Source organism: Carcharodon carcharias, chromosome 12 (genome assembly GCF_017639515.1).
Source record: "Carcharodon carcharias isolate sCarCar2 chromosome 12, sCarCar2.pri, whole genome shotgun sequence".
In the NCBI taxonomy this organism is placed as follows: Eukaryota; Metazoa; Chordata; class Chondrichthyes; order Lamniformes; family Lamnidae; genus Carcharodon; species Carcharodon carcharias.
The window spans coordinates 58,557,185-58,582,951 of NC_054478.1; the positions used below are offsets into that span (position 1 = coordinate 58,557,185).

A 25,767-nucleotide genomic window follows, 5' to 3' on the forward strand; every position below is an offset into this window, starting at 1 on the left:
AAGGTAACGAGTATTTGAGGACCAAGGTCTAAAGCCCGAGACTAAGGTAATCGTTTACCAGGCAGCAATGTTCACTTCACTGCTATGTGCTTCGACGGCATGGGCAACCTACAACAGACATCGCAAAGCATTGGAGAATTATCACCAGTGTTGCCTTCATGTGAAACTCAAATCTGATGGCAAGAGAGGCAGTTCAACAGCAGCATCCTCCCCCAAGCCAACTTGACCAGCATTGAGGTGCTAATCACTCAAAACCAGCTCCATTGGACAGTACATCTGACACCAGTCTACCGAAGCAATTGCTCTACTTGGAACTCAGTTGCGGCAGGAGAGTCCTAGGCTAATGACTGAAACGCTTTAGGGATGTCCTTAAAGAATCCCTGAAGATGTCAAACTCACTAATGACTTATGGGAGACCCTGACCTGTAACCAATGACCTGTAAAGTGGAGAAAGCTCATTCGGGAGGGCACCAAATACATCAAAATATTTCATTGGGAATGTTCAGAGGCGAAGTCAAGGTGTTGGAGGGAGTGAACAAACCTCCAAACAACTTATCTACATGGTCCTTCAAGCACAGCTACCATATGTGGTAGAGTCTGCAGGTCATGCCTTAGACTTATCAGTTATTTCAGAATGCATCAAACTGTAGTGGACACAAGTCATCCTCGATTCTGAGGGACTGCTTAAGAAGAAGACTGTTCAGATCCATGAATCACTGGAATATCTGAATTCCTACATTTAGGAATAGTAGGTCATTTAGTTCCTTGAGCCTATTCTGCTGCTCAGTGAGATAGTGGCTGACCTGTGCCTTTGCTCCATAACCCTTGATATCCTTACCAAACAAAAATCTATCAATCTCAGTTTTGGTAGCTCCAAAGAAGTGAGAAGCAAGTCCAATTGAGTCTGCCTTTGACAACATTGCTTTCCATTCTTCTCCATTTTGAACTTACTGATCCTCGAAAACATTAGCCTTCTTTGCCCCTCCATGGATGTGCCAATAATCATTACCTGATTAAAATGAGAACCAAATAAGTGCACCTTTTCTTTATGATGCTAAACTCCAGGAGTAACAAAGCATGAAATAAGTGCATATTTTATTTTATTACAACAAAATACAAAGAGAACACATACTAGCCTATTTCACCCGATCACTGCTGTCTCTGGATAGCTACACATGCCTTTCTTTCTATTCTAGTGCTTGTTGTTGGGACAAACTGAGGGCCAGTATCAATAAAGGTGGTTATTTCCAGCCTAGCAAAGAACAAAATAGTGACATTTTGCATTGATGTTGCACAGAAAGAAGGTTTTTTATTTATCAGTGTCACAAATTCAAAGGTGATTGGTTTGTTCCACAGAAAGGTATTCAAAGTAATCTTGCTATATAGTTTAGCACTTTGCCTCAGGCATTCATTTTTTTCTTTACTTTCAATGGGGACAAAATGGCCTTTGTAAATATCATAGTAATCTGAAAGGAAATAATTAAAAACACAAAAAAAGCACAGAACATATCATTACCGCTGGCTAAACCACAGTACTCGAGAGCTGGAAGTGGCCTACAGTATGTGACAGGGCACAAATTACAGCAGATTGAGCTGTGCATAACATAATTAATCCAAAATGGCTTTTACTCTTCCCAATGAATAAGTAGTAGAGTAAACCAATGAGAAATTCCCTTTTTCCACAAATCTCAAACATATAAAAATAAATAATGTAATATACAAAGACAATACATATGAAAATACCATTCCCATTGAGTTGGACTACGTATACACACATAGCATGCCTACATGTACATAATGTTTATTGTCATTCGTTCTCATACAGAAAATGGCAGTGCACTGTCAGAATGTTTGATATTTCTAAACTTTCATCTGATACTGAGATAGATGATAAAATGCATTCAATAACACATTTTGTGAAATAATTCCAGAATCAAATTTTCAGGTTGTCCGTGCCTTACATACAATTAATAGGGTTGCAACACTATATAAGTACTTCCCACTCAAATTGCTAATGTTCTTCTGAATAAACACCACCGCTTAAGTATCCATTTGTCCCATTGGTGGTGCTGTTATGTCCACTTTTTGAAGTAGAAGGTGGTGAATCTTCTTCATCGGAGCTGGTTTCAATGTCACTTCGGTCATCCTTTGATACCTGACATTCAAATTGGGAAAATAAGTTAGCGATCACAGCAAACAGAACAAGTTTTGTTACTGAAAGAAACCGCAAAGCAGACATGCAAACCAAAAGCACATTCAGGAAGCTCAATTTAACATGGAAGCTGAGAGGAATGGGTTAGATCAAGGTTGTACGGAATTGTTAAGCATGAAGTTAAGATTTATGAACATTGATTTAAAGAGAAAATAAATGAGAGTTAAGAGGCTATAATCTAACAGGAAAATAAAAATAAGAGCTTACAAAGCTGGCAGTCAGGCTCCGATGATTAGGATGGGGGGTCATGGAGCACCAGTGGCACTCTTGCTGTGAGAGTAGTCATCGTTTCAGGGACGGCCCTCTGTGGCCTAAGGACAGAAACTGCCTCTGGAACTTTTTGGGAGGTGGCCATGGTTTAGCTAGCTGTTTCCCCAACTGGCGGCAGGCCCTTCTGACATGGGCAAAAGGCCTGCGGACCTAAGAAATAGCTCGTAATTGGCGCCCTGGCTGAGACAGCAACTTTCCCGCCTTTGGCAATGTGCCATGGGCCCCCCTCCTGTTACCTCCTCCTGCCATTTTGCTAGCCCTCCTGCCTCCCAGCCAAATGCCAATGGGCAAGGAAAATTCTGCTTGCTGCAGATCATCTGCATGAAAAGCATTTTGATAGAATTTGCTGTATAAACTTACATAATCTGTGATTTGACAGTGCAAATTCATGATTATCTGTCATCAATTGAATCTCAATCTGGACCTCAAGTGGCAGATATATAAATGAGGTACAAAAATTACAGTTGAGAAGTGATTTTAAATGATATTAACAGAAGAATGCTTAATGTTTTTGAATGGTATTCCTCTGTTTGTAATGCTAATACAGGTGTTGATCTTTTTATTTTTATACCTCTGTTAAATAACAAATAGAGTTCTGTCATGTGGGTGCCTAGAAATAATTAATAATGGCCTTCTTCCTTTTCAGGTTGAATATTCAATAAAAGTAGCAAGACAGAACAAAATATTAACAGCTCTTATGCGGCAGCTTTAACCTCACCAGCCTGGTTAGGCCTTCCATTGAAGTCAATGGAAATTAAAATTGAGCTGGATGCATCAATATTCCATCAGGCGGTTTGATTATATTACTCAATTTGTCTTTTCTCCAAATCAGACATTGCTATTGCTCCTGTAATTGCTTTTGTCCAATTGAAAATTTATTCTTCAGTTTCTGAACGAACTTTTCTAACAATCTAAAAGATCTCAGGCCTTGATGAAACCAAAATAGGATTTTCTTCAAATGTTATAAGAAAAATAAGTAGAATAAAGTACCAGCCAGATAATATTGGAAATATATAGCATGTCACCATGTGATATTTTAAGGTTTTGGGCATGATCCATTAAACTTTATTCGATCTTGGAATTACTGGCTGATTAATTTTGTGTTTCAAGCATTTTCTACCTTTTAAATAGATTCTGAGATCTTTAGCATTCACTGCATTCTTTTATACCTGGAGTACTCAGATTCTCACCATGCTGAAACATTTCAGCAATTTGGACAAGGTTTGCTAAGTATATCCTGTGGCACCCAATATCTTTCCTGCAGAGGCTGTGTTAGCAATTAAAGAAGCAATTAAAATCCAAACTGCAGCAAGCAGAGCTTTTAATTATGACATTGCTGTCAGTGCAGGGTCACCTGTAACCTTCATACTCAGAACAACTCCATGTTGACTACTTATTCTTGAAATGAATATATTTAGCATGCAAAGAATGAATCACATTTAAAATGAAATGTGGCATCTGTGAGAGCATTGAGATAGATCGCATCAAGGATTATGGGAAAGGAGTGAAAGTATTATTCCAATGGTTAGGAAATACTTTTGTTGAGTTTAACCTGTGAAAGTTACATGCAAAGGATTCCACTTCCCAGCCTTTCAAGTGTGCACGAGGAAGAGATTAAACAGGCAGAATAAGAGAAAACATGGTACGGTGTGACATCCTGTGTTCCAACTATGTTCAAAGTTAATGAGCTACAATAACAATACTGGCTATTAATGTACTACAGGATTTTATGCTCCGCTACCAGCTTTGAAGGCAGCTGGCCTTCCCACCACCTAGCCACCTGCCTCCGATTTGTCTGAAATTTTACGGGAGGTGAGGGAAGCATTAATATTGTAGGTGAGCTCCCCCAGCCCCAACTTATTAGCCGGGGTCACGTGGACCATGGGGACCACGGCACCCTGTAAAATCCAGCCCATAATTTCCCGGTTGGGTGCAATGACTTCTCCTCAGCTATTATAGATAGGAACAAATAACAGGAATTGCCATTCACTTAAATCATGGCTGATCTGTATCTTAACAGCGACTACCCACCTTGGTTCTGCAACACTCAATACTCTAGGTGGACTCTTGTGTAACCCTTCCCACCCTTCCCTTTGCCCCACCATTGGTGGCTGTATTTTCAGTTATGCGGGCCCCACGTTCCCTCAACTCTTCAGCCTCAACACCTCCCTCTCCTCCATTAGGAGCCTCCTTAAAACTAAGCTCCCTGACCAAGGTCTTTTCATCTGATTACATCTTTGTGAAGCGCCTTCATTTTTTTGTTTGTTAAAGGCTCCAAACAAACGTAAGATGCTTTTCTCTTTGTTGATGATCAATTGGTCAGAACTGGAGCCTTTTGCTAGTCAATCTAATTCTAATTTTAGTCTGCACATAATATGTAAAATGAATACAAACACATGTCGTTAACAACATAGTTTAGTTGTGTGCTGTCAACAATTTTGGAAATGTGAAGGAGTTACATATTACAATTAGTGTCACTAAAACTTTAATTATTTGTCTGAGCAATCTCTCTGTTTTGTTTTGTTTTGTTAGACGATTTACTGATTTGATCTTTCTCTAACATTGCCAAGATCCAAAATGAACAGCTGGGCTATCTCATTTGGTACACTGAGTACAGCTGCACAGTGAGCTGGAGATCATATTTAAAAACATAAGCTTTACCCGGCTGTTAAAAAAATTCAATTATGATGCTGGAGAATCAGAATGGTAAATATCTGAACAAAAATATTTTAATTTAGCACTTTTTATAGCTCACAATTTCTTTCAAACAAAAGAACATTCCCCAGGCAAGAAGGGAGGTAAGAGGGTTTCAGTGAAAGAGAAATAGGTTGTCTTTGGGAAAACATAGCCCCGATATTTACAGGGGGTGATAGAGGGGGAGCATGGTTGTGGCAGTGCGAGGTGGGGTGAAGTCCAGGAATGTGGGTGTGCTGCCAAATTTAACAGCAGGATTTCAATGTCATTATTTTATGCTGCTTCCCGTTCAGCTGCTGGCCAAATTGACAGACTGGCCAGCTGCCAGGTGTAAAGACCAATGGTAGAAGGACACAGCTGGGGATTATCGGGGATGTTCCACACCGATTCAAAAGATTGGTTCTTGGTAGGAGGAGCTTGGAGCACAGCATTCGGGAGGGAGGAAGGCAAAGATTGGGGATCGGTTAACCACAGCAAAAGCAAGAGGCTGTAGCCGGCAAACAATTTGACAGAGGGTCTGGAGGGAAGTGCTCCTGCTCTTCCTGGCTCACAGGCAGTGGTATAAAAATAATAACTTAAGCATAATCCACAACTACCGTTTCTATTTATCTGCTGGAGTTCTCTTGGGAAACCTTGCTGCCTAGTGTTTCAGTTGTACATTTGATTTCTGACTACAGACTTGAAGATCAGTTGCAAAACTCCTATTTGCTAGGGCTCCAATGCATTCACGGTACCACAGCATGAGTCAAATTTTGTTCTACTCTCCAGACAAAATCGCATAAGTTAGCTTTCAGATGACTGGAAGTAACTGAGTTACAAAGGTAGTAACTTTATTGAATACCAGGGAAAAATATATTGTAACATATAGCAGGTCTCCTTCGCAGATTTAAGAGATTTCTAGCATCCACAGTATTTTGCTATTGTGTTAAGGAGAACATACCTTTCCTTTAGCAATAGCTCTGCAAGTGATCCTTATGATGAGATATGACCAGAAGCTATGCAACAGCTGAAGCAGCAACAAAAGCAAGTTGAAGATCCACCATGATGGATATGGACCAACAATCTCCCAGCTTTCAAATAAGGTAGTATTTAATATCCTGAAACAAAATACACTTTGTTAGCAGAGAATGCATTTATAAATCTAGTTGCAAATACACAGAGTATGGCTATTTAAATGTTTACTTTGGAAAAAAATCTAATACACCATTGTCTTCAAGAGCACATTATCAATAAGCTCATCACTTTGTACAATACAGCTAGCACAACAAACCATTAATAGCAGCTTGCTTTATCTCCTGTCTCTCAGAGTCAGTGTCAATGCTAGCTATATATTTGCTCTGCAGAATATATAATTGCTTCTAGCCTTTTATTGAGTTATAATTTGTTTGCTATTCATTGGACTCTACCAGTCCAATAAATTACTTTTTGTAAAGCTTTTGGCGAGTAGAAATTCTTTATTTTTTCATTTATGGGATGTGGGTGTCATTGGCTAGGCCAGCATTTATTGCCCATTCCTAATTGCCCTTGGCAAGGTGGTGGTGAGCTGCTTTCTTGAACCACTGTAGTCCCTGTGCTGTAGGTACACCACGGTGCTGTTAGGGAGGGAGAACCAGGATTTTGACCTAGCGACAGTGAAGGAAGAGGAATATATTTCCAAGTCAGGATGGTGACTGGCTTGGAGGAGAACTTCCAGGTGGTGGTATATGTCTGTTGCCTTTGTCCTTGTAGATAGTAGTGGTCGTGGGTTTGGAAGATGCTGTCTAAGGAGGCTTGGTGAGTTCCTGCAGTGCATCTTGTAGATGGTACACACTGCTGCTCCTGTGTATTGACGGTGGAGGGAGTGAATGTTTGTGGATGGAATGTCAATCAATTGGGCTGCTTTGTCCTGGATGGTGTCAAGTTTCTTGAGTGTTGTTGGAGCTGTACTCATCCAGGCAAGTGGAGAGTATTCCATCAAACTCCTGACTTGTGCCTTGTAGATGGTGGGCAGGCTTTGGAGAGTCAGGTGGTGAGTTACTTGCTGCAGGATTCCTAGTCTCTGACCTGCTCTTGTAGCCACAGTATTTATATGGCTAGTCCAGTTCAGTTTCTGGTCAATGGTAACCCCCCCCCCCGCTGTTGATAGTGGGGGATTCAGTGATGGTAATGCCATTGAATGGCAAGGGACAATGGTTAGATTCTCTCTTGTTGGAGATGGTCATTGCCTGGCACTTGTGTGGCATGAATGTTACTTGCCACTTGTCAGCCCAAAACTGGATATTGTCCAGGTCTTGCTGCGTTTGGACACAGGCTGCTTCAGTATCTGAGGAGTCACAAATGGTGCTGAACATTGTGCAATCATTATCCAAGTTCCCCACTTCTGACCTTATGATGGAAGGAAGGTCATTGATGAAGCAACAGGAGATGGTTAAGCCTAGGACGCTACCCTGAGGAACTTCTGCAGTCATGTCCTGGGACTGTGATGATTGACCTCCAACAACCACAACCATCTCCCTTTGTATTAGGTATGAATCTAACCAGCGGAGTCCTCTGATTCAGTTTTGACTTCAGTTTTGCTGGGGCTCCTTGATGCCAAATGTTGTCTCGACGTCAATGGCAGCCAGTCTCACCTCACCTCTGGACTTTAGCTCTTTTGTCCATGTTTGAATCAAGACTGTAAGAGGTCAGGAGCTGAGTGGCCATGGTGGAACCCAAACTGAGCATCAGTGAGCAGGTTATTGCTAAACAAGTGCCGCTTGATAGCACTGTTGATGACCCCTTCCACCACTTTACTGATGATCAAAAATAGACTGATGGGGCGGTAATTGATCAGGTTGGATTTGTCCTGCATTTTGTGTACAGGACATACCTGGGCAATTTTCCACTTTGCCCGGTAGATCACTGAATCGCAGAATCACACAGTGCAGAAGAGGCCCCTCGGCCCAGTGAGTCTGCACCGACATGTGAGAAACACCTGACCTACCTACCTAATCCCATTTACCAATGCTTGGCCCATAGCTTTGAATGTTATGACGTGCCAAAAGTGCTCATCCTGGTGCTTTTTAAAGGATGTGAGGCAACCCGCCTCCACCATCCTCCCAGGCAGCGCATTCCAGACAGTCACCACCCTCTGAATTAAAAAGCTTTTCCTCACATTCCCCCTAAACCTCCTGCCTCTCACCTTGAACTTATGTCCCCTCGTGGCTAACCGTTCAACTAAGGGGAACAGCTGCTTCCTATCCACCCTGTCCATGCCCCTCATAATCTTGTACACCTCAATCAGGTTGCCCCTCAGTCTTCTCTGCTCCAACGAAAACAACCCAAGTCTATCCAATCTCTCTTCATAACTTAAATGTTTCATCCCAGGCAACATCCTAGTGAGTCTCCTCTGCACCCCCTCCAGTGCAATCACATCCTTCCTATAATGTGGCGACCAGAGCTGCACACAGTATTCCAGCTGCGGCCTCACCAAAGTTCTATACAATTACAACATGATCTCCCTACTTTTGTAATCTATGCCTCGATTGATAAAGGCAAGTGTCCCATATGCCTTTTTCATCGCCCCACTAACATGCCCCTCCGCCTTCAGAGATCTATGGACACACACACCAAGGTCCCTTTGTTCATCAGAACTTCCTAGTGTCATGTTGTTAATTGAATGCTTCCTTGTCAAATTACTCCTTCCAAAGTGTATCACCTCACACTTTTAAGGGTTAAATCTGCCACTTATCTGCCCATTCCACCATCCCGTCCATATATTCTTGTAGCCCAAGACGCTCAACCTCACTGTTAACCATCCGGCCAATCTTTGTATCATCCGCAAACTTACTAATCCCATCCCCCACATAGTCATCTATGTTGTTTATATAAATGATGAATAATAAGGGACCCAGCACAGATTCCATCACTAAAGCATCCTTCTGTCATCACCCTCTGCCAACTACAACTAAGCCAATTTTGAATCCACCTTATCAAATTACCCTGTATCCCATGTGCATTTGCCTTCTTTAGAAGTCTCCCATGTGGGACCTTGTCAAAGGCTTTGCTGAAATCCATATAAACTACATCAACTGCACTACCCTCATCTACACACCTGGTCACCTCCTCAAAAAATTCAATCAAATTTGTTAGGCATGACCTCCCTCTGACAAAGCCACGCTGAATATCCCTGATCAAACATTGTCTCTCCAAGTGGAGATAGATTCTCTCCTTCAGAATTTTATCCAATAGTTTCCCCACCACTGACATGAGACTCACTGGCTTATAGTTCCCTGGCTTATCTCTACAACCCTTCTTAAACAGCAGAACCACATTAGCTGTTCTCCAGTCCTCTGGCATCTCCCCCGTGGCCAGAGAGGAATTAAAAATTTGGGTCAGAGCCCCTGCGATCTCCACCCTTACCTCCCTCAGCAGCCTGGGACACAAATCATCCGGACCTGGAGGTTTGTCCACTTTTAAGCCTGCCAACATCTCCAATACCTTGTCACTGCCTATATCAATTTGCTCAAGAACCTCGCAGTCTCTCTCCCCGAGTTCGATATCTTCATCCTCATTCTCTTGGGTGAAGATGGATGTGAAGTATTCATTCAACACTCTATCGATGTCCTCTGGCTCCACCCACAGGGCCCTACTCTTTCCCTGGTTATCCTCTTCCCATTGATATACTTATAGAATATCTTGGGATTTTCTCTACTTTTACCAGCCAGAGCTTTCTCATATCCCCTCTTTGCTCTCCTAATTGCTTTCTTAAGCTCCACTCTGCACTTTCAGTACTCCACTAATGCCTCTGCTGATTTGCTTCCCTTGTACCTGCTAAAAGCCTCTCTTTTCCTTCTCATCGTATCCTGAATATCTCTGGTCATCCATGGTTCTCTGGGTTTGTTACTCCTTCCTATCATCCTAGAGGAACATGTTGAGCCTGTACCTTCCCCATTTTCTTTTTGAACGCCCCCCACTGCTCCTCTGTAGGTTTCCCCACAAGTAGCTGTTCCCAGTCTACCCTGGCCAGATCCTGACTTATTTTACTAAAATCCCCTCTCACCCAATCCAAATAATTTTTTTGCAACTTGTCTATTTCTTTGGAAAAACTCAGCAGGTCTGGCAGCATCGGCGGAGAAGAAAAGAGTTGACGTTTCGAGTCCTCATGACCCTTCGACAGAACTTGCGTTCGAGTCCAAGAAAGAGTTGAAATATAAGCTGGTTTAAGGTGATAGACTGTCCACCAATATCCATTACAAACCCACTGACTCCCACAGCTATCTCGACTACAGCTCCTCACACCCCGCTTCCTGTAAGGACTCCATCCCATTCTCTCAGTTCCTTCGCCTCCGTCGCATCTGTTCCGATGATGCTACATTCAAAAACAGTTCCTCTGACATGTCCTCCTTCTTCCTTAACCGAGGTTTTCCACCCACGGTCGTTGACAGGGCCCTCAACCGTGTCCGGCCCATCTCCCGCGCATCCGCCCTCACGCCTTCTCCTCCCTCCCAGAAACATGATAGGGTCCCCCTTGTCCTCACTTATCACCCCACCAGCCTCCGCATTCAAAGGATCATCCTCCGCCATTTCCGCCAACTCCAGCATGATGCCACCACCAAACACATCTTCCCTTCACCCCCCTTATCGGCATTCCGTAGGGATCGCTCCCTCCGGGACACCCTGGTCCACTCCTCCATCACCCCCTACTCCTCAACCCCCTCCTATGGCACCACCCCATGCCCACGCAAAAGATGCAACACCTGCCCCTTCACTTCCTCTCTCCTCACCGTCCAAGGACCCAAACACTCCTTTCAAGTGAAGCAGCATTTCACTTGCATTTCCCCCAACTTAGTCTACTGCATTCGTTGCTCCCAATGTGGTCTCCTCTACATTGGAGAGACCAAACGTAAACTGGGCGACCGCTTTGCAGAACACCTGCGGTCTGTCCGCAAGAATGACCCAAACCTCCCTGTCGCTTGCCATTTCAACACTCCACCCTGCTCTCTTGCCCACATGTCTGTCCTTGGCTTGTTGCCTTGTTCCAGTGAAGCCCAACGCAAACTGGAGGAACAACACCTCATCTTCCGACTAGGGACTTTACAGCCTTCCGGACTGAATATTGAATTCAACAACTTTAGGTCGTAAGCTCCCTCCCCCATCCCCACCCCCTTTCTGTTTCCCCCTTCCCCCTTTTTTTTTCCAATAAATTATAAAGATTTTCCTTTTCCCACCTATTTCCATTATATAATTAAAAAAAAAACCCCCACTAGAGCTATACCTTGAGTGCCCTACCATCCATTCTTAATTAGCACATTCGTTTAGATAATATCACCAACTTTAATTTTAACACCTATGTGTTCTATTGTACTATTGTCGTTGACATCTTTTGATGATCTGCTTCTATCACTGCTTGTTTGTCCCTACAACCACACCACCCCCCCCCTACCTCTTTGTCTCTCTATCTCTCCGCCCCCCACACACACACCTTAAACCAGCTTATATTTCAACTCTTTCTTGGACTCGAACGCAAGTTCTGTCGAAGGGTCATGAGGACTCGAAACGTCAACTCTTTTCTTCTCCGCCGATGCTGCCAGACCTGCTGAGTTTTTCCAGGTAATTCTGTTTTTGTTTTGGATTTCCAGCATCCGCAGTTTTTTTGTTTTTATATTTGTCTATTTCTTTGTCCATTACAAGCTTAAATTGTAAAATGTTGTGGTCGCTATCACTAAAATGCTTTCCCACCACCACCTCAGCCATCTGTCTGGCTTTATTCCCCAGAATTAGGTCCAGCACTACACCGTCCCTTGTTTGACCCTCTACATATTGACCTAAAAAGTTCTCCTGTACACATTTCAAGAAATCCACTCCATCCAAGATAGACACTATGTCTATCCCAAGTAATGTTGGGAAAGTTGAAATCACCTAATATAATTACCCTATTGTTACTGTTTTTACACACCTCCGCAAATTGTGCACAAGTTTACTCCTCAATTTCCCGCTAACAATATGGCTGTCCCTTTTTTATTCCTAAGCTCTACCCACAAAGCTTCATTCGATGCCCCCTCCAAGATATCATCTCTCTTTATTGCAGTAACTGACTCCTTAACTAATCATGCAATGCCTCCTCCTCTTTTACCGCCTCCTCTGTCTCGCCTGAAGATTCTATATCCTGGAATGTTGATCTGCCAATCCTGCCCCTCCCTCAACCAGGTCTCAGTGATAGCTACACAGTTCCACATGTTAATCCTCACCTTTAACTCATCCATTTTACCTGTAATACTGCTGGCATTAAAGTAGAGGCCATCCAGACTTGCCTTACTCCCTTGAAATTAATGCAGCTGTACTCTCTCTGACTTGATTGTTTTACTGTATTATGATGTGTCCCTATTCTGCTAACATGTGTCCCTTCCCCCTGCCAAATTGGTTTAAACTCCTCCCAACAGCACTAGCAAACTCGCCTGCAAGGATGTTAGTCCCGCTCTGGTTCAGATGTAGACCGCCCCGCTTGTACAGGTCTCACCTTCCCCAGAAATGGTCCCAGTGATCCAGGAATCTAAAACCCTCTATCTTGCACCAACTCTTAAGCCACATATTCATCTGCGCTATTCTCCTATTTTTGAGCTCGCTAGCACGTGGCACTGGGAGTAATCCAGAGATTACAACCCGAGAGGTCTTGCTTTTTAGTTTACTGCCTAACTCTCTGAAATCTTGATGCAAGATCTCATCCCTCTAGATGCCAGTGTTGTAGCTGTCATGGAATAGTTTGGCTAGGGGGGGCTGTTAGTTCTGGAGCACAAATCTTCAGTACTATTGCAAGAATGTTGTCAGTGCCCATAGGCATTACAGTATCCAATGCCTTCAGCCGTTTCTTGATATCATGTGGAGTGAATTGAATTGACTGAAGCCAGCAAAAATGATTTACAAAATACAATTAACAAGTTTGGGGTTACTAAAATCAGATTCTTGCTGGGCAAGAATCTGTGTCCTGAAAGGGAAGTCAATCTATCTGGAAATACCATGGATAGGACAATATTAAAATAATTTTAAATTGCAGATGAGAGACAGCAACATAACTTCTGGTTAATTACTTTTAATTTGAACTTGCAGATATAAATATGTAAATCTTTCCTGTGAAACAAGGTGCTAAATACATTTATTTGCAGTTAATAGAATTAGATTTGTTGTTCTGAAAATAAATGGTGCAATGCCTGTGCTCCAAACTGCTTAATACATTACCTCCTGGCCAGAGCATCATTAACAATGGTTTCTCTACCTGTAGCTGCCTCCTCGTCTCCCTAGGATCTTTCCTCGGTCTCTTGTCCATCCTCATACTGTCTATTGAAGGCATGAGAGGCAAAATGGTCCATGTGCGAAATAGGCTTGCAGTGAATTTTCAGCCAATTTTTCACTGCATCAGTTTTATTATCCATTGGCTTGGAAAATATTGCCAAGATTTTTAATTTCAATTCAAATAAAAGCAACAGTGAAACTAGGAAACGAGTCTCCAAAAAGAGTTTGAACTATTGTCAAATTGCTTATTCAATATCCAAAATTTGGATAAGCCAAAATTTTCTTCAGCTAAACACTCAAAAGGTTTAAGCCGTTGTTCCAAATTAAATTTCATACATTTTCCATTGATTCTATCTTCTCCAGCCACTGTTGTAGATGAACTAGGCTATGTGCAACCTCAGTATCCTATTTGATGCTAACCTGAGCTTTCAAGCCCACATGTTCTCCATCATATAGATCGTCTAATCCACCTCTGTTAAACTGGATATATCGACCCCTAACATAGCTCAATTGCTGCAGTCACTGGCATCCATGCCTTTGTCATCTCCAAACTCTCTTGGTCATCCTCTCATCTTCTGTGAAGCTCAGTTCATCCAAAGCTCAGCTGTTCCTATTCCTTCCTACTCCTATTCCTTCCTGCTCCAGGTCCCAATAAACCATCATCCCATACCTCGCTGACCTACATAGCTACTATCCATACAATGTCTTAATTTTAAAATTCTCACCGTCACTTTTGAATCCCTTCATAACTTTACCACCACATCCCTCCTTCTTTGTAACAATGCCATGGAACTCTCAGTCCTCTTACTCTGGCCTATTGTTCCTCCACCCATGGAGTCTTACCATTGCAGTCATGCTTTGCAGTGCCTCAGTCCTACAGTCTGAAATTCCCTCTCTGCTGTTCATTTTAAGAGTCAACCACATTGCTGTGGGTCTGGAGGCTAGACCAGGTAAAGGTGACAGATTTCTTTCCCTGAAGAGGATTAGTGAACCAGATTTTATGACAATCAGCAATGGTTTCGTAGTTATCATCGATTTATTTTTAAGTGAATTCAAATTTCACCATCTGCTGTGGTGGGATTAGAACCTGCGTCCCCAGAGCATTACCCTGGGTCTCTGGGATACTAGTCCAGTGACAATACCACTATACCATCACCACCATCTTACCCTTCTTTAGATTCTAAATAAACCATTCAGGATTATTATAGAATAGACGGGAATTAACAATAATTATCATCCTACATTATTTACTGAAATGCCCAAAGTTGAGTCTAGAGGTAACTAAGGCAGAGATGAAGGTTTCAGGAGCACATGAGCTGAAGTGTCGCAGAGTCGAGTGATAGAGAACTGTATATAAGTGGCCCTGTGGTTTGTGGTCAAAAGCTCATCTCGGGATCAAATGTGACACCAAGGTTGTGAACAGTCTCGCTCAGCTTCAGGAAGTTGCCAGGAAGAGGGATGGAATTGTGATTGAGGGAGTGGAAAGTTTGGTTGTTACCAAACGCAATGGCTTCAAGCTTTCCAATGTTTAGCTGGAGGTAATTTCTGCTCATCCAGAACTGGATGTCGGACAAGCAGTCTGACAGTTTAGAGATAGTGGAGCGGCTAAGAGAGCTGGTTATCACCAGTACAAAAACAGAATTACCTGGAAAAACTCAGCAGGTTTGGCAGCATCGGCGGAGAAGAAAAGAGTTGACGTTTCGAGGCCTCATGACCCTTCGACAGAACTAGGTGAATCCCAGGAAGGGGTGAGATATAAGCTGGTTTAAGGTGGTGGTGGTGGTGGTGGTGGTGGTGGTGGGGGTGGGGGGGTGGGGGGGTGGTGTGTGTGTGTGTGTGTGATTTGGGTGTGGGGAGAGACGTGGAGGGGGGGTGTGGTTGTAGGCAAAAGCAGTGATAGAAGCAGATCATCAAAACATGTCACAGACAGCAGAACAAAAGAACACATAGGTGTCAAAGTTGGTGATATTATCTAAACGAATGTGCTAATTAAGAATGGATGGTAGGGCACTCAAGATAAAGCTCTAGTGGGGGTGGGGGGAGCATAAAAGATTTAAAAATATTTAAAAATAATGGAAATAGGTGGGAAAAAGAAAAATCTATATAATTTATTGGAAAAAAACAAAAGCAAGGGGGAAGAAACAGAAAGGGGGTGGGGATGGAGGAGGGAAGTCAAGACCTAAAGTTGTTGAATTCAATATTCAGTCCAGAAGGCTGTAAAGTGCCTAGTCGGAAGATGAGGTGTTGTTCCTCCAGTTTGCGTTGGGCTTCACTGGAACAATGCAGCAAGCCAAGGACAGACATGTGGGCAAGAGAGCAGGGTGGAGTGTTGAAATGGCAAGCGACAGGGAGGTTTGGGTCATTCTTGCGGACAGACCGCAGTTGTTCTGCAAAGCGGTCGCCCAGTTTACGTTTGGTCTCTCCAATGTAGTGGAGACCGCATTGGGAGCAACAAATGCAGTAGACTAAGTTGGGGGAAATGCAAGTGAAATGTTGCTTCACTTGAAAGGAGTGTTTGGGCCCTTGGACGGTGAGGAGAGAGGAAGTGAAGGGGCAGGTGTTACATCTTTTGCGTGGGCATGGGGTGGTGCCATAGATGGGGGTTGGGGAGTAGGGGATGATGGAGGAGTGGACCAGGGTGTCTCGGAGGGAACGATCCCTACGGAATGCCGACAGTGGGGGTGAAGGGAAGATGTGTTTGGTAGTGGCATCATGCTGGAGTAGGCGGAAATGGCGGAGGATGATCCTTTGAATGCGGAAGCTGGTGGGGTGATAAGTGAGGACAAGGGGGACCCTATCATGTTTCTGGGAGGAAGGAGAAGGCGTGAGGGCGGATGCCTACAAGACACCCTGGTCCACTCCTCCATCACCCTCTACTCCCCAACCCCGACCTATGGCACCACCCCATGCCCACGCAAAAGATGTAACACCTGCCCCTTCACTTCCTCTCTCCTCACCGTCCAAGGGCCCAAACACTCCTTTCAAGTGAAGCAACATTTCACTTGCATTTCCCCCAACTTAGTCTACTGCATTCGTTGCTCCCAATGCGGTCTCCTCTACATTGGAGAGACCAAACGTAAACTGGGCGACCATTTTGCAGAACACCTGCGGTCTGTCTGCAAGAGTGACCCAAACCTCCCTGTCACTTGCCATTTCAACACTCCACCCTGCTCTCTTGCCCACATGTCTGTCCTTGGCTTGCTGCATTGTTCCAGTGAAGCCCAACGCAAACTGGAGGAACAACACCTCATCTTCCGACTAGGCACTTTACAGCCTTCTGGACTGAATATTGAATTCAACAACTTTAGGTCTTAAGCTCCCACCTCCATCCCCACCCCCTTTCTATTTCTTCCCCCTTCCTTTGTTTTTTTCCAATAAATTATATAGATTTCTCTTTTTCCCACCTATTTCCATTATTTTTAAATATTTTTAAATCTTTTATGCTCCCCCCACCCCCACTAGAGCTATACCTTGAGTGCCCTACCATCCATTCTTAATTAACACATTTGTTTAGATAATATCACCAACTTCGACACCTATGTGTTCTTTTGTTCTGCTGTCTGTGACATCTTTTGATGATCTGCTTCTATCACTGCTTTTGCCTACACCCACACCACCCCCCTCCACTTCTCTCCCCCACCCAACCCCACCGGCCAAAACCCCCCCCCCCCCCACCCCCCCCCCCCCTCCCCCCTCCACCACCCCCACACTCCCACCACCTTAAACCAGCTTATATCTCACCCCTTCCTGGGATTCACCTAGTTCTGTCGAAGGGTCATGAGGACTCGAAACATCAACTCTTTTCTTCTCCGCCGATGCTGCCAGACCTGCTGAGTTTTTCCAGGTAATTCTGTTTTTGTTTTGGATTTCCAGCATCCGCAGTTCTTTGTTTTTATCTCTGTGGTTATCACCAGTATGCTGGCGCCGTGTTTTTGGATGATGTCACTGATGGGCAGCATGTAGGTGAGGAATAGCAAGGGCACAAGGAGAGATCTTCAGGATAATGATTGACTAGGGCTAATAGTGTGGGGGCAGGAATAGAAGCCATTGCAAGTGATACTCTCACCATGACTATATAGAAAGAGATGAAACCAGGTGATTACAATCCTAGCCAGCTGGATGATAGTGGAGGGATTCAAAAATGGAGTTCCAAAAAAGATGACCATGGATTTAGGAAGAGACATCAGGTTCAAGGATTTTGGAAAGGAAAGGGAGGTTGGAGATGTGGCAATAATTAGCAAGAATTCAAGGGGTCAAGGGTTGGCTTTTTGAGATGGATGATGATGGCAGATTAGGAGAGAGGAATAGTACCTGAAGAGAGAGAAAAGTTAACAATATTCTAACATGGGGACAAGGGACAGAAGTTGGATAGTAGCAGCTTTTTGGGGACAGGATGAAGAGAACAGGAGGTGGGTCTCATGTACAAGATGAGCTAATGAGAGAGCATAGGAGACATAGGAGAGAAGCTGGAGAAAGATAGGATTTCAGGGTTAAGGCAAGGGGAACTTTGGAGGAAATTTAATGCACTGGGCTAGTGAAAGGGAGGAGAGCAGCAGTGGTAGCTGATCAGATCATCTCAATCGCTGTGACAAGGAGCGCCTGCACTTACTGTTGCAGTTGAGGCTGGAGGAGACAGGAATGAGGGTTTAAGAAGATGATTTTTAATAAAGAAGAGAAGCTGGGGGCTGGTTTTGTATCCCAGGATGTTGCTGCAGGATGAAGACTGCGTTCCTAGGGCTTAAGGGAGCAGAAATGAAGGCCATAACTCGGAAACTGTCACATTAAGAGAGACAGTAATGGTTTTAATAGGGATTAGGGCATTAAAGCTGGAGATGAGTGTGAGGTTGAGTGTACTGGAGCTGCAGAAATATCATAATGAATGGAACCCGCAGAGTAAGAAGGATCTTTGCGAGCACAACTGTAAGCGAATAGGAACAGAGTTTATTTCTGGGCCAGGCACAGAAGGAAGCACAGTCAGGAGGGCGAAGGAGAATGTGGGTGTAGAACAATATGAGGAAGAGTTCAGATATGGCCTTATCTTGATTGATATGATGTGAGTAGCGAGGCCACATAAAATAGTAAGGTGAAGGGGATAGCCATGAATATGGGTTGGGGAGTTAACATAGAGGGCTCAGATTAGGGAGGATAGGAACTCAGGGGAGAGAACATAAGATAGAGGTTGAAATCTCTGAGAATGAGAACTCGCTCAATGCAGAGGCTGTGAGAAGAAAGCAGCGATGATATCGTGGTGACAAAATTTTATGATGCTCATTTGGGTGGTACAGCATGAGGATTTTCAATGAGGGATGAGAGAGGTGGAACAAGATGAGATGCTCAAAAGTGGAGCAAGTGCCAGAAGAGTAGGGGTTAAAGATATGATTTTGTGAAAAAAAGCCACTGCAACATCTGGGCAGGGCAAGTGGTGAAAGGTGTAGCCAGGCAAGGGTGGGGGGGAGGGTGGGGCATCGGTCAGGGGAAAGGTGGCATCACCCAACCCTCTGCCAAGTTTCTGTTAATGCCATGATATCGGTGCAATCATCCACAATTAGCTCATGGCAAGGGCCTTGTTTACAAGTAAACAGACAATGTGAAGGGAGAGGTGGGGAGGGGCAGAGAGAGCTGATCGATTGACAGAGCCACAGGATCAGCACTGGGAGGAATGATAAAAACAAAATACTATGGATGCTGGAAATCTGAAATAAAAACAGAAAATACCAGAAAAACTCATCAGGTCTGGCATCATTTGTGGAGAGAGAAAAAGAGTTAAAATTTTGAGTCCGTATGACTGCAGAAGGGTGAGTTTCTGCAGTGGCAGCATGGGAGGGAAACAGGGCACCCCGATGTCCCTCCAGATGCTCCTTTCCCTCAATGAGTCAGGCCAGGGCCCTCGGGCACCCAAAGGGAGGAGGAATGGCAGCTGGACACCCCTGGGTCATCCAGTCAGAAAGCTCAGAGGCTGTCCACTCCCTCAGAGTCCTCTTTACCTGTGAGCCCCTCAGCCTCATCCTGTCACTGCAGAGGGAACAGTCGATCCACGAGTGATTCAGGGGGGAGAAGTGTGTGTGTGTGTGACAGGGCCTTTTGGATCCTCGTGCATGCATCCTTCCCGTATCACGCTCATCTCAATGTCCTGAGCATTTTCAATGCTGCCTGCTGGGGTTCACTTTCAGTTGTCCATCTGAGCTAACCTGCAACTCCACCCACCCACTGATCACACTCCCATGCAGCACCTGATCTCGCCCATCACGACTCTCATTTCACTTTTGATTTGGATAGCATGGTGCTAATCCTGTTTTACTTTTGTTCCCCCGTCTTTTACCCTCTCCTAGTCACCAATTTCATTTCCCCCATCACAGTTGACCCCCCGACATCATCTGGCACCACCCCTCCATGACCAACCAGCTACAACCCTTTCCCTTTGGGGATGTCCTGGTGAACGTGCCCATTCCCTTCCTTCCCGAAAATCCCATCCCCAACTACATTAAGCTCTCCGGCCTCCTCCTTCCCACCCCAGGATCCATGTCTGCCTTCGGGTCCCCACCAACTACACTCAATGTCCCTTCTACTGCTGCCGTCAAACCCTCACCCTCCCACCCTACCACCTCATTCTGCCCTCGGTCATTCTCACCATTTCCTCTTTTCATGCCCACCTTCAACTCGCTCTCCAGGAGGCAGTCGTGAACCCTACAGACTCCTCCCTTGCATGTTCACCTGGACAGCCCCCCCATCCAGACTCCTTCCCTCCTCTGCACCCCTTCCTCCACCCCTCTTCCCCCGGAACCCAGGAACACCGGGGAGGTGGTGACACAGTGGTATTATCACTGATTAATATTCCAGAGGCCCGGGATAATGCTCTGGCAACCTGAGTTCAAATCACGCCATGGCAGATGGTGAAATTTGAATTCAATCAAAATCTGGAATTAAAAGTCTGATGATGACCATGAAAATATTGTTGATTAACGTAAAAACCCACCTGGTTCACTAATGCACTTTAGGGAAGGAAATCTGCTGTCCTTACCATGTGACTCCAGACCCACAACAATGTGGTTGACTCTTACATGTCCTCTGAGCAAGGGCAATTAGCGATAAATGCTGGTCTAGCCAGCAATGCCCACATCCCATGAATGAATATAAAAAAACATATCCCCCCCCCTGAACTCCTTCCCCTCCAGTCCTTGCTCCTCTGCCCTGCTTAGCCTCCCCCCACCTCCCCCCCACTTCTTGACACCTCAGACACCCCTACTTCTCCCCTCTCAGCACTGCTTCCTCCCCATGGACTCCTTCCCTTACACGTCCCACTCCCCAGGTGTCATCTTCTCCTCTGTACTCCCATCACTCCCAACTTCTGCCCCAACACCTTCCTTCCCCCCTTCCAACCTCACCCCCACTGACACCTTCATTCGCTCCCTCTCAAACTTATCTCCCCACAACCACCCCCCACACCCACCTACACCTTTTCCTCTCCCAGTCAACCCAGCCAAATCTTCTCCCAACCCCTCGACCATCATCCGTTGTGAGCATCAACAGTGACTTTCCAACTTCCAGGAGCCAGGGGTCGGGTGGGGCGGATCAGTCCAGCAGGCAGGCTTTAATAATATGCAGATGTATTACCATGAGGTTTCCAATGTCTGACGGTGGGGAACGTGACCCGTGATCGATGGACTGAGCGGACGATCGCAAACTGGCTTCACAAAGTTGTGAAACTGACTTTTGGCCTTCTTGTCATATTGTCCGCTCATGCCACCGAACACACCCAATGTCAGCGGGCAGGGACAATTTCATCTAATAGGTGGGAGTCCACAGTTAAAATCAGAAGTTTTGTGGTGGGATAAAGCTGACGTACATAGACCAGATGATGTCAGCATGGAGCATCAATGAACTGTAGTCCAAGCTTGGAAATAGATGTGTCAGGCGAGTGAACTCCCGGAGCTATGTGAAGGCCAGAGGTTCGGAGCACACTGATGCAGGAATTTTTTACAGGAATGAAGATCCAGGAGGTGTGCAGGATGGTTAAGGGCAGGAAAAAATGATAGCAAAGGTGGACATTATCAAAAAATCCAGAAGGGGTGTAGGAATGTGCTTCAGCTCAAGAGAGTGAATCTCTGGCCAGTTACCAGATTGTAGCTGAAGCTGAAAAACCAGTGGAACCAACAGACCAGTCACAGGCTCAGCAGGAAACAGCTACAGTGGGGGGATGGGCTGCAAACTGATCAAAATTACTTTAAAATTTAAGCAACAGAGCAGCTACACAGCAGCTGTGCCTTAAGATGTATTCCAGTGCAGGAACAAACTCCTGCTGTCTTCAGAAATCCAAGAATTTTGAGGTCAAATCTGAGAAAAGATTGTGTTCGATAAGAAAGGCAGACAGCAGATATGATCATGGATGGGCGGTGACGGTTTCAATTTGTAGTTAACTTGCATTTGGGCTGAAATACCCCCCTTTTAGAGCCAAGACAACTTGGAAAATGGAAGAAAGGAGATTGGGGCCCCCCCATCAGGGGCAGGAAGGGCAATGGATGGTCGTAGATAGCCAAAGATAGAGGTGCATGCAGTAAGGAGCTCTCTAAAGAGTTGACTACTCAGCAGTCGTCTTGACAGATGTCAAGAAATTGTTGCCAAGGAGATCCTCTGAACTCCATGAAAACAACTAGGGCACCGCTGCTCTGGTTTCAGCACCACCTCCCCACACAACTCTAAACTTCCTTCCGAGAATGGAATTCCTCTGGACCTATCCTCCAACTACAGGTATTATGACGGTTTAGAGCTGGCAGGCCACCCTTTCTCTACGACAGCCAGCCAGATCTACGTTGATGAGTCCCAAACCTCAAAATGCACCAGGTGTGCCATTTATACTATCCCAGGACAGCAGGCCTACATGCTTCGTAAATACTTAAAGTCTATCCCCTTATTCTGGCATGCAATTCCTGTCAATGCTTTCAGTTCTAAATTTGCTTGGTAGTACACAATCTGAGTGTTGCTGAAAAAAGAGACATGCTGTCAAAGCTTTTCGTCTTGCACTCAACAGATTGAATCACAAGAATACCAAATTTCAAAGGGAACAACAGTTAAAGTTGCATGAGGAAAGGGTGCTGATTGGTTGACAAGTGGACTCTGATTGGTAGAGGTATTACCATAGAAAATGCACTATCCCCCAAGTTTTTATTTAAATTCAAACCAGGTAAGTTGACTCTGGTTGGTCAAGGTATTGCCCTAGGGATTGCACCAGGGATCAGTTTCCCCCAAGCTCGACATATTGCCATGGGGAATGCACCAGGGATCAGTTTTCCCCAAGCTTTTGTTGTGTTGAAAAAGGCACAATGCCTGGACATGTTCTTTTTGCTTCCAACAGACAGGGTCCTGTATATGAATATATGTAGCTTCTAATAAGCATAAGTGAGCCACATTATGAGCCCGACTGATAATCTTAAATGATCTGTTAGTGTAATTGTTAGCACAATTGGGATTATTTTTGTGCTCCAATCCCGAAATCACAGAATAATGTTGGATACCACGTTCTGAGTTTTGCAAGCGTAGGTTGGTTCAGAACGATCATTATCTGGCCTATTATGAACAACCAAAGAGATACGCTGTTTGATACGCTCCACCAGACATTGGGACATATGGCCTACAAGCCTTGCATCACATTGGCACTAAAATTCATATACCACACTACTTGTTTGTGTGGTAGGCAGAACATCCTTTTGGCTTGACAGTAGTATCCTGTTACAGGAGAATACCACTCATCTTGCTACTGCATAGTAGCAGCATGAAATGGCTAGCTACACCTGTTGCTCAAATGTTTGAGACATTTACCCTTCCAGGGTAATCTGAGGTAGGCTGGGCACTTTTCAGGACCAAGCGTGGTGGCTTTAGGTCCATTGATGAGATTGCGTGATACAAAGCAAGCAATGATCTGATTGGGATAGTCATTATCCAGCAGGATAGCTGCGATACGCCCTATTTCAGCAAGGCATTTTAAATGCATTCTCCTAGGAAACTTTGTTTTGAAGGCCACGAGGCAGGGGAGTGCGCTGGTGATAAGGGTGTAAAACGTCTGCAGCAATCCTTGAAGAATTAATCAGCTTTATCCTACAAATTACTGATGGCTTTTTAATGAATAATCTCTCTTCATCTGGCTAGAATTAAATAGTAAGGAGCATGGTGCAACTTGATGCAAAGAAGAGAATATAAACAACAGAAGCAGAAATAGCCCATTTGCCCCTTGGACTGCTCTGTGTGATCTTTTTCAAACTATGCATTTCCATTTACTCAAAATTTATCAATCATTTCTGGATACTTTCTTTTGAAAGACTCAACTTGTAATGGGAAGGTTGTGAGCCTCCTGATTAATTTGTGGCAGTAGATACCACAATCGAATCTACCATATCTATTACAAAATGAAACATTTTGTCTCTCCATTTTATAAATACTCTATACTCTTTTGCTTTGTATGCATCTAAAGGAACCAATTGGCTGAAATACTTGGAAAGAATGGGTTAACTCTGCATGCAGTTGCATGCTCTGGGTGCTACTGTGAAGCAAATTTGTGGTTTTTTTCCTCAACTCCAGTGTTAACTGGAATTTTTTTCCACCATAATTTTCCCCGCAGGTAAGTTAACTTTGAAATTGGGCTTGAAGTTTAAATTTCACTTTTTAAGTTTATATGCATCAATAGCAACCCTTTGGATATTCTTGTTTCTCTTGTCCTTTTGTTGGTTATCAGGAATTTCAGTTGGGAATTCAACACTCCTTACCCCCACAGATTGTTGTGCTGACTGTCATGGCTTCTGCTTGTGGCCTGGTCTGCCTCTGCTCTACCTCCTTAAAGTTACTTGAGCCACCTCTCAGTGAACGCTGATCCATTGTGTGCCTACAGTTGCCTGCCATGTCATTCAGTTTTATTATTTGTGGCGTCAGTCTGGCTTTCTGTCTATCTCCCTGTCTACTCCCAACTTTAACACATTAGCCGGAACTTTTCGCCTCCATTGGCATCGGGCGTCATGGGTGGCACGATATGGCAAGAAGGCCAAAAATCAGTTTTACGCCATTGTGAAACCAGTTTGTGATTGTCTGCTCTGCCTGACAATGGTGGGCCGCATTTCCCGCCGCTGGAAATGTCACTTTAATGCATTTGCTTCTAATTATAAGCCTTGCTCGCCGGAATCATATCCCCACGCTGGATCATCTGGCAACATCGGCATGATTGCACGCAGACATGTTTCACAACGGTACATAAGCAACAGGAACCTGGTGAGCTGCACTTCACTTGGGACTTTGAGGTTTGTTTGCCTTCCTTGCTTCGGGCAGCAGTCACAGTTATTGGTGCCAGTGCCTCCACGGCATCCAAATTGGGAGCATAGGGATGTGTCACTCAATCGGGTGGGGGCAGGGGGGTGGTGCACTCTTCTTGGCTTTTGGGGCCATGTCTTCGGCAGTGCCCTCCTGGGCTGCAAGCATTGAGAAGTGTGCACGCAGCTGCAGTTTATATAAGGCACCCTGCATGAGGAAGCGGCGAGGTAACGGCATAGTGGGCAAATTGGAGGCCGCCCACCAGCGAGATGGTGTGTTTCCTGCTGCATAATTGATGAGGAGGGAATGGGATTTTATGGCACAAAAAGCTGCCACTGCGGCCAACGGGTAAAACATCAATTTTCCTGCCCGATGTTGCACTTAATGCAAATTTGGGATGATTCCGCCCATTGTCTAATATCTTGTAGCATGCAGGCCATTGCCGGCCTCACTTATGAAATTGTTGCCTGCTTTTGACCTGAGTGTCCTTCAGCAATAGGCCAACTATCCTCCATCCTCTATCTGTATTTGACCAGAAAATTAAACTTAGTTTTGATTCTCCATATGTAATCACAGGAGATTGACTACTAATGTTTTATTTTTGCCAAATCAAAAAATCCCAAATAATCCCTGTTTCATGGCAAATTAATAATAGAAATTGATTTTGACATTTCCTAGGGTAATGTTCTGTGATTTTGAATAAATTGCGCTGGGGAAAATTATGCTGACCATAGTAAACAGCTATTCTTGGTAGATGTACATGATCCACTGAAATCTTGGCCACGCCTCTGTTTGCAGTACTAGCATCACCTTTCAGCACCCGCTCCCTCCCATCCCCAGCATTATCTTTATGGAATTTTACAGCCCTTCCAAAAGCAGGGGGGCAGGAGGAAATTGGGTTCCATGTGGCAGCGCTCTGCCCATCACCAATGCACCTCCACTGGCATTTTACCTGCAGTGAAGGAGGTACTGGGCAACTTGCCCCTGGGCCAGTTGAGGCCATTAAGTACCCAATTAATAGCTACTTAAGGGTCTCCCCCCACTGCTACTGGTAT

General features: G+C 44.5%; 1 protein-coding gene across 6 annotated transcripts in view; it reads right to left on the bottom strand.

Moving 5' to 3' along the window:
- Positions 1-1,083: 1,083 nt before the first annotated feature.
- cers6 (ceramide synthase 6) overlaps positions 1,084-25,767 on the bottom strand; it is a 319,130-nt gene continuing 294,446 nt past the window's right edge. For 5 of the 6 annotated variants that reach the window (XM_041201235.1, XM_041201234.1, XM_041201233.1 and 2 more), the window contains 3 exons: positions 6,117-6,273; positions 4,048-4,071; positions 1,084-2,155 (listed from right to left, as the gene is read on the bottom strand). In XM_041201235.1, the coding sequence (XP_041057169.1) occupies positions 2,012-2,155; positions 4,048-4,071; positions 6,117-6,273 (325 nt within the window). In that variant the 3' untranslated portion in view covers positions 1,084-2,011. The remainder of the gene's footprint in view (positions 2,156-4,047; positions 4,072-6,116; positions 6,274-25,767) is intronic. The other variant, XM_041201231.1, reaches the window with a different exon arrangement.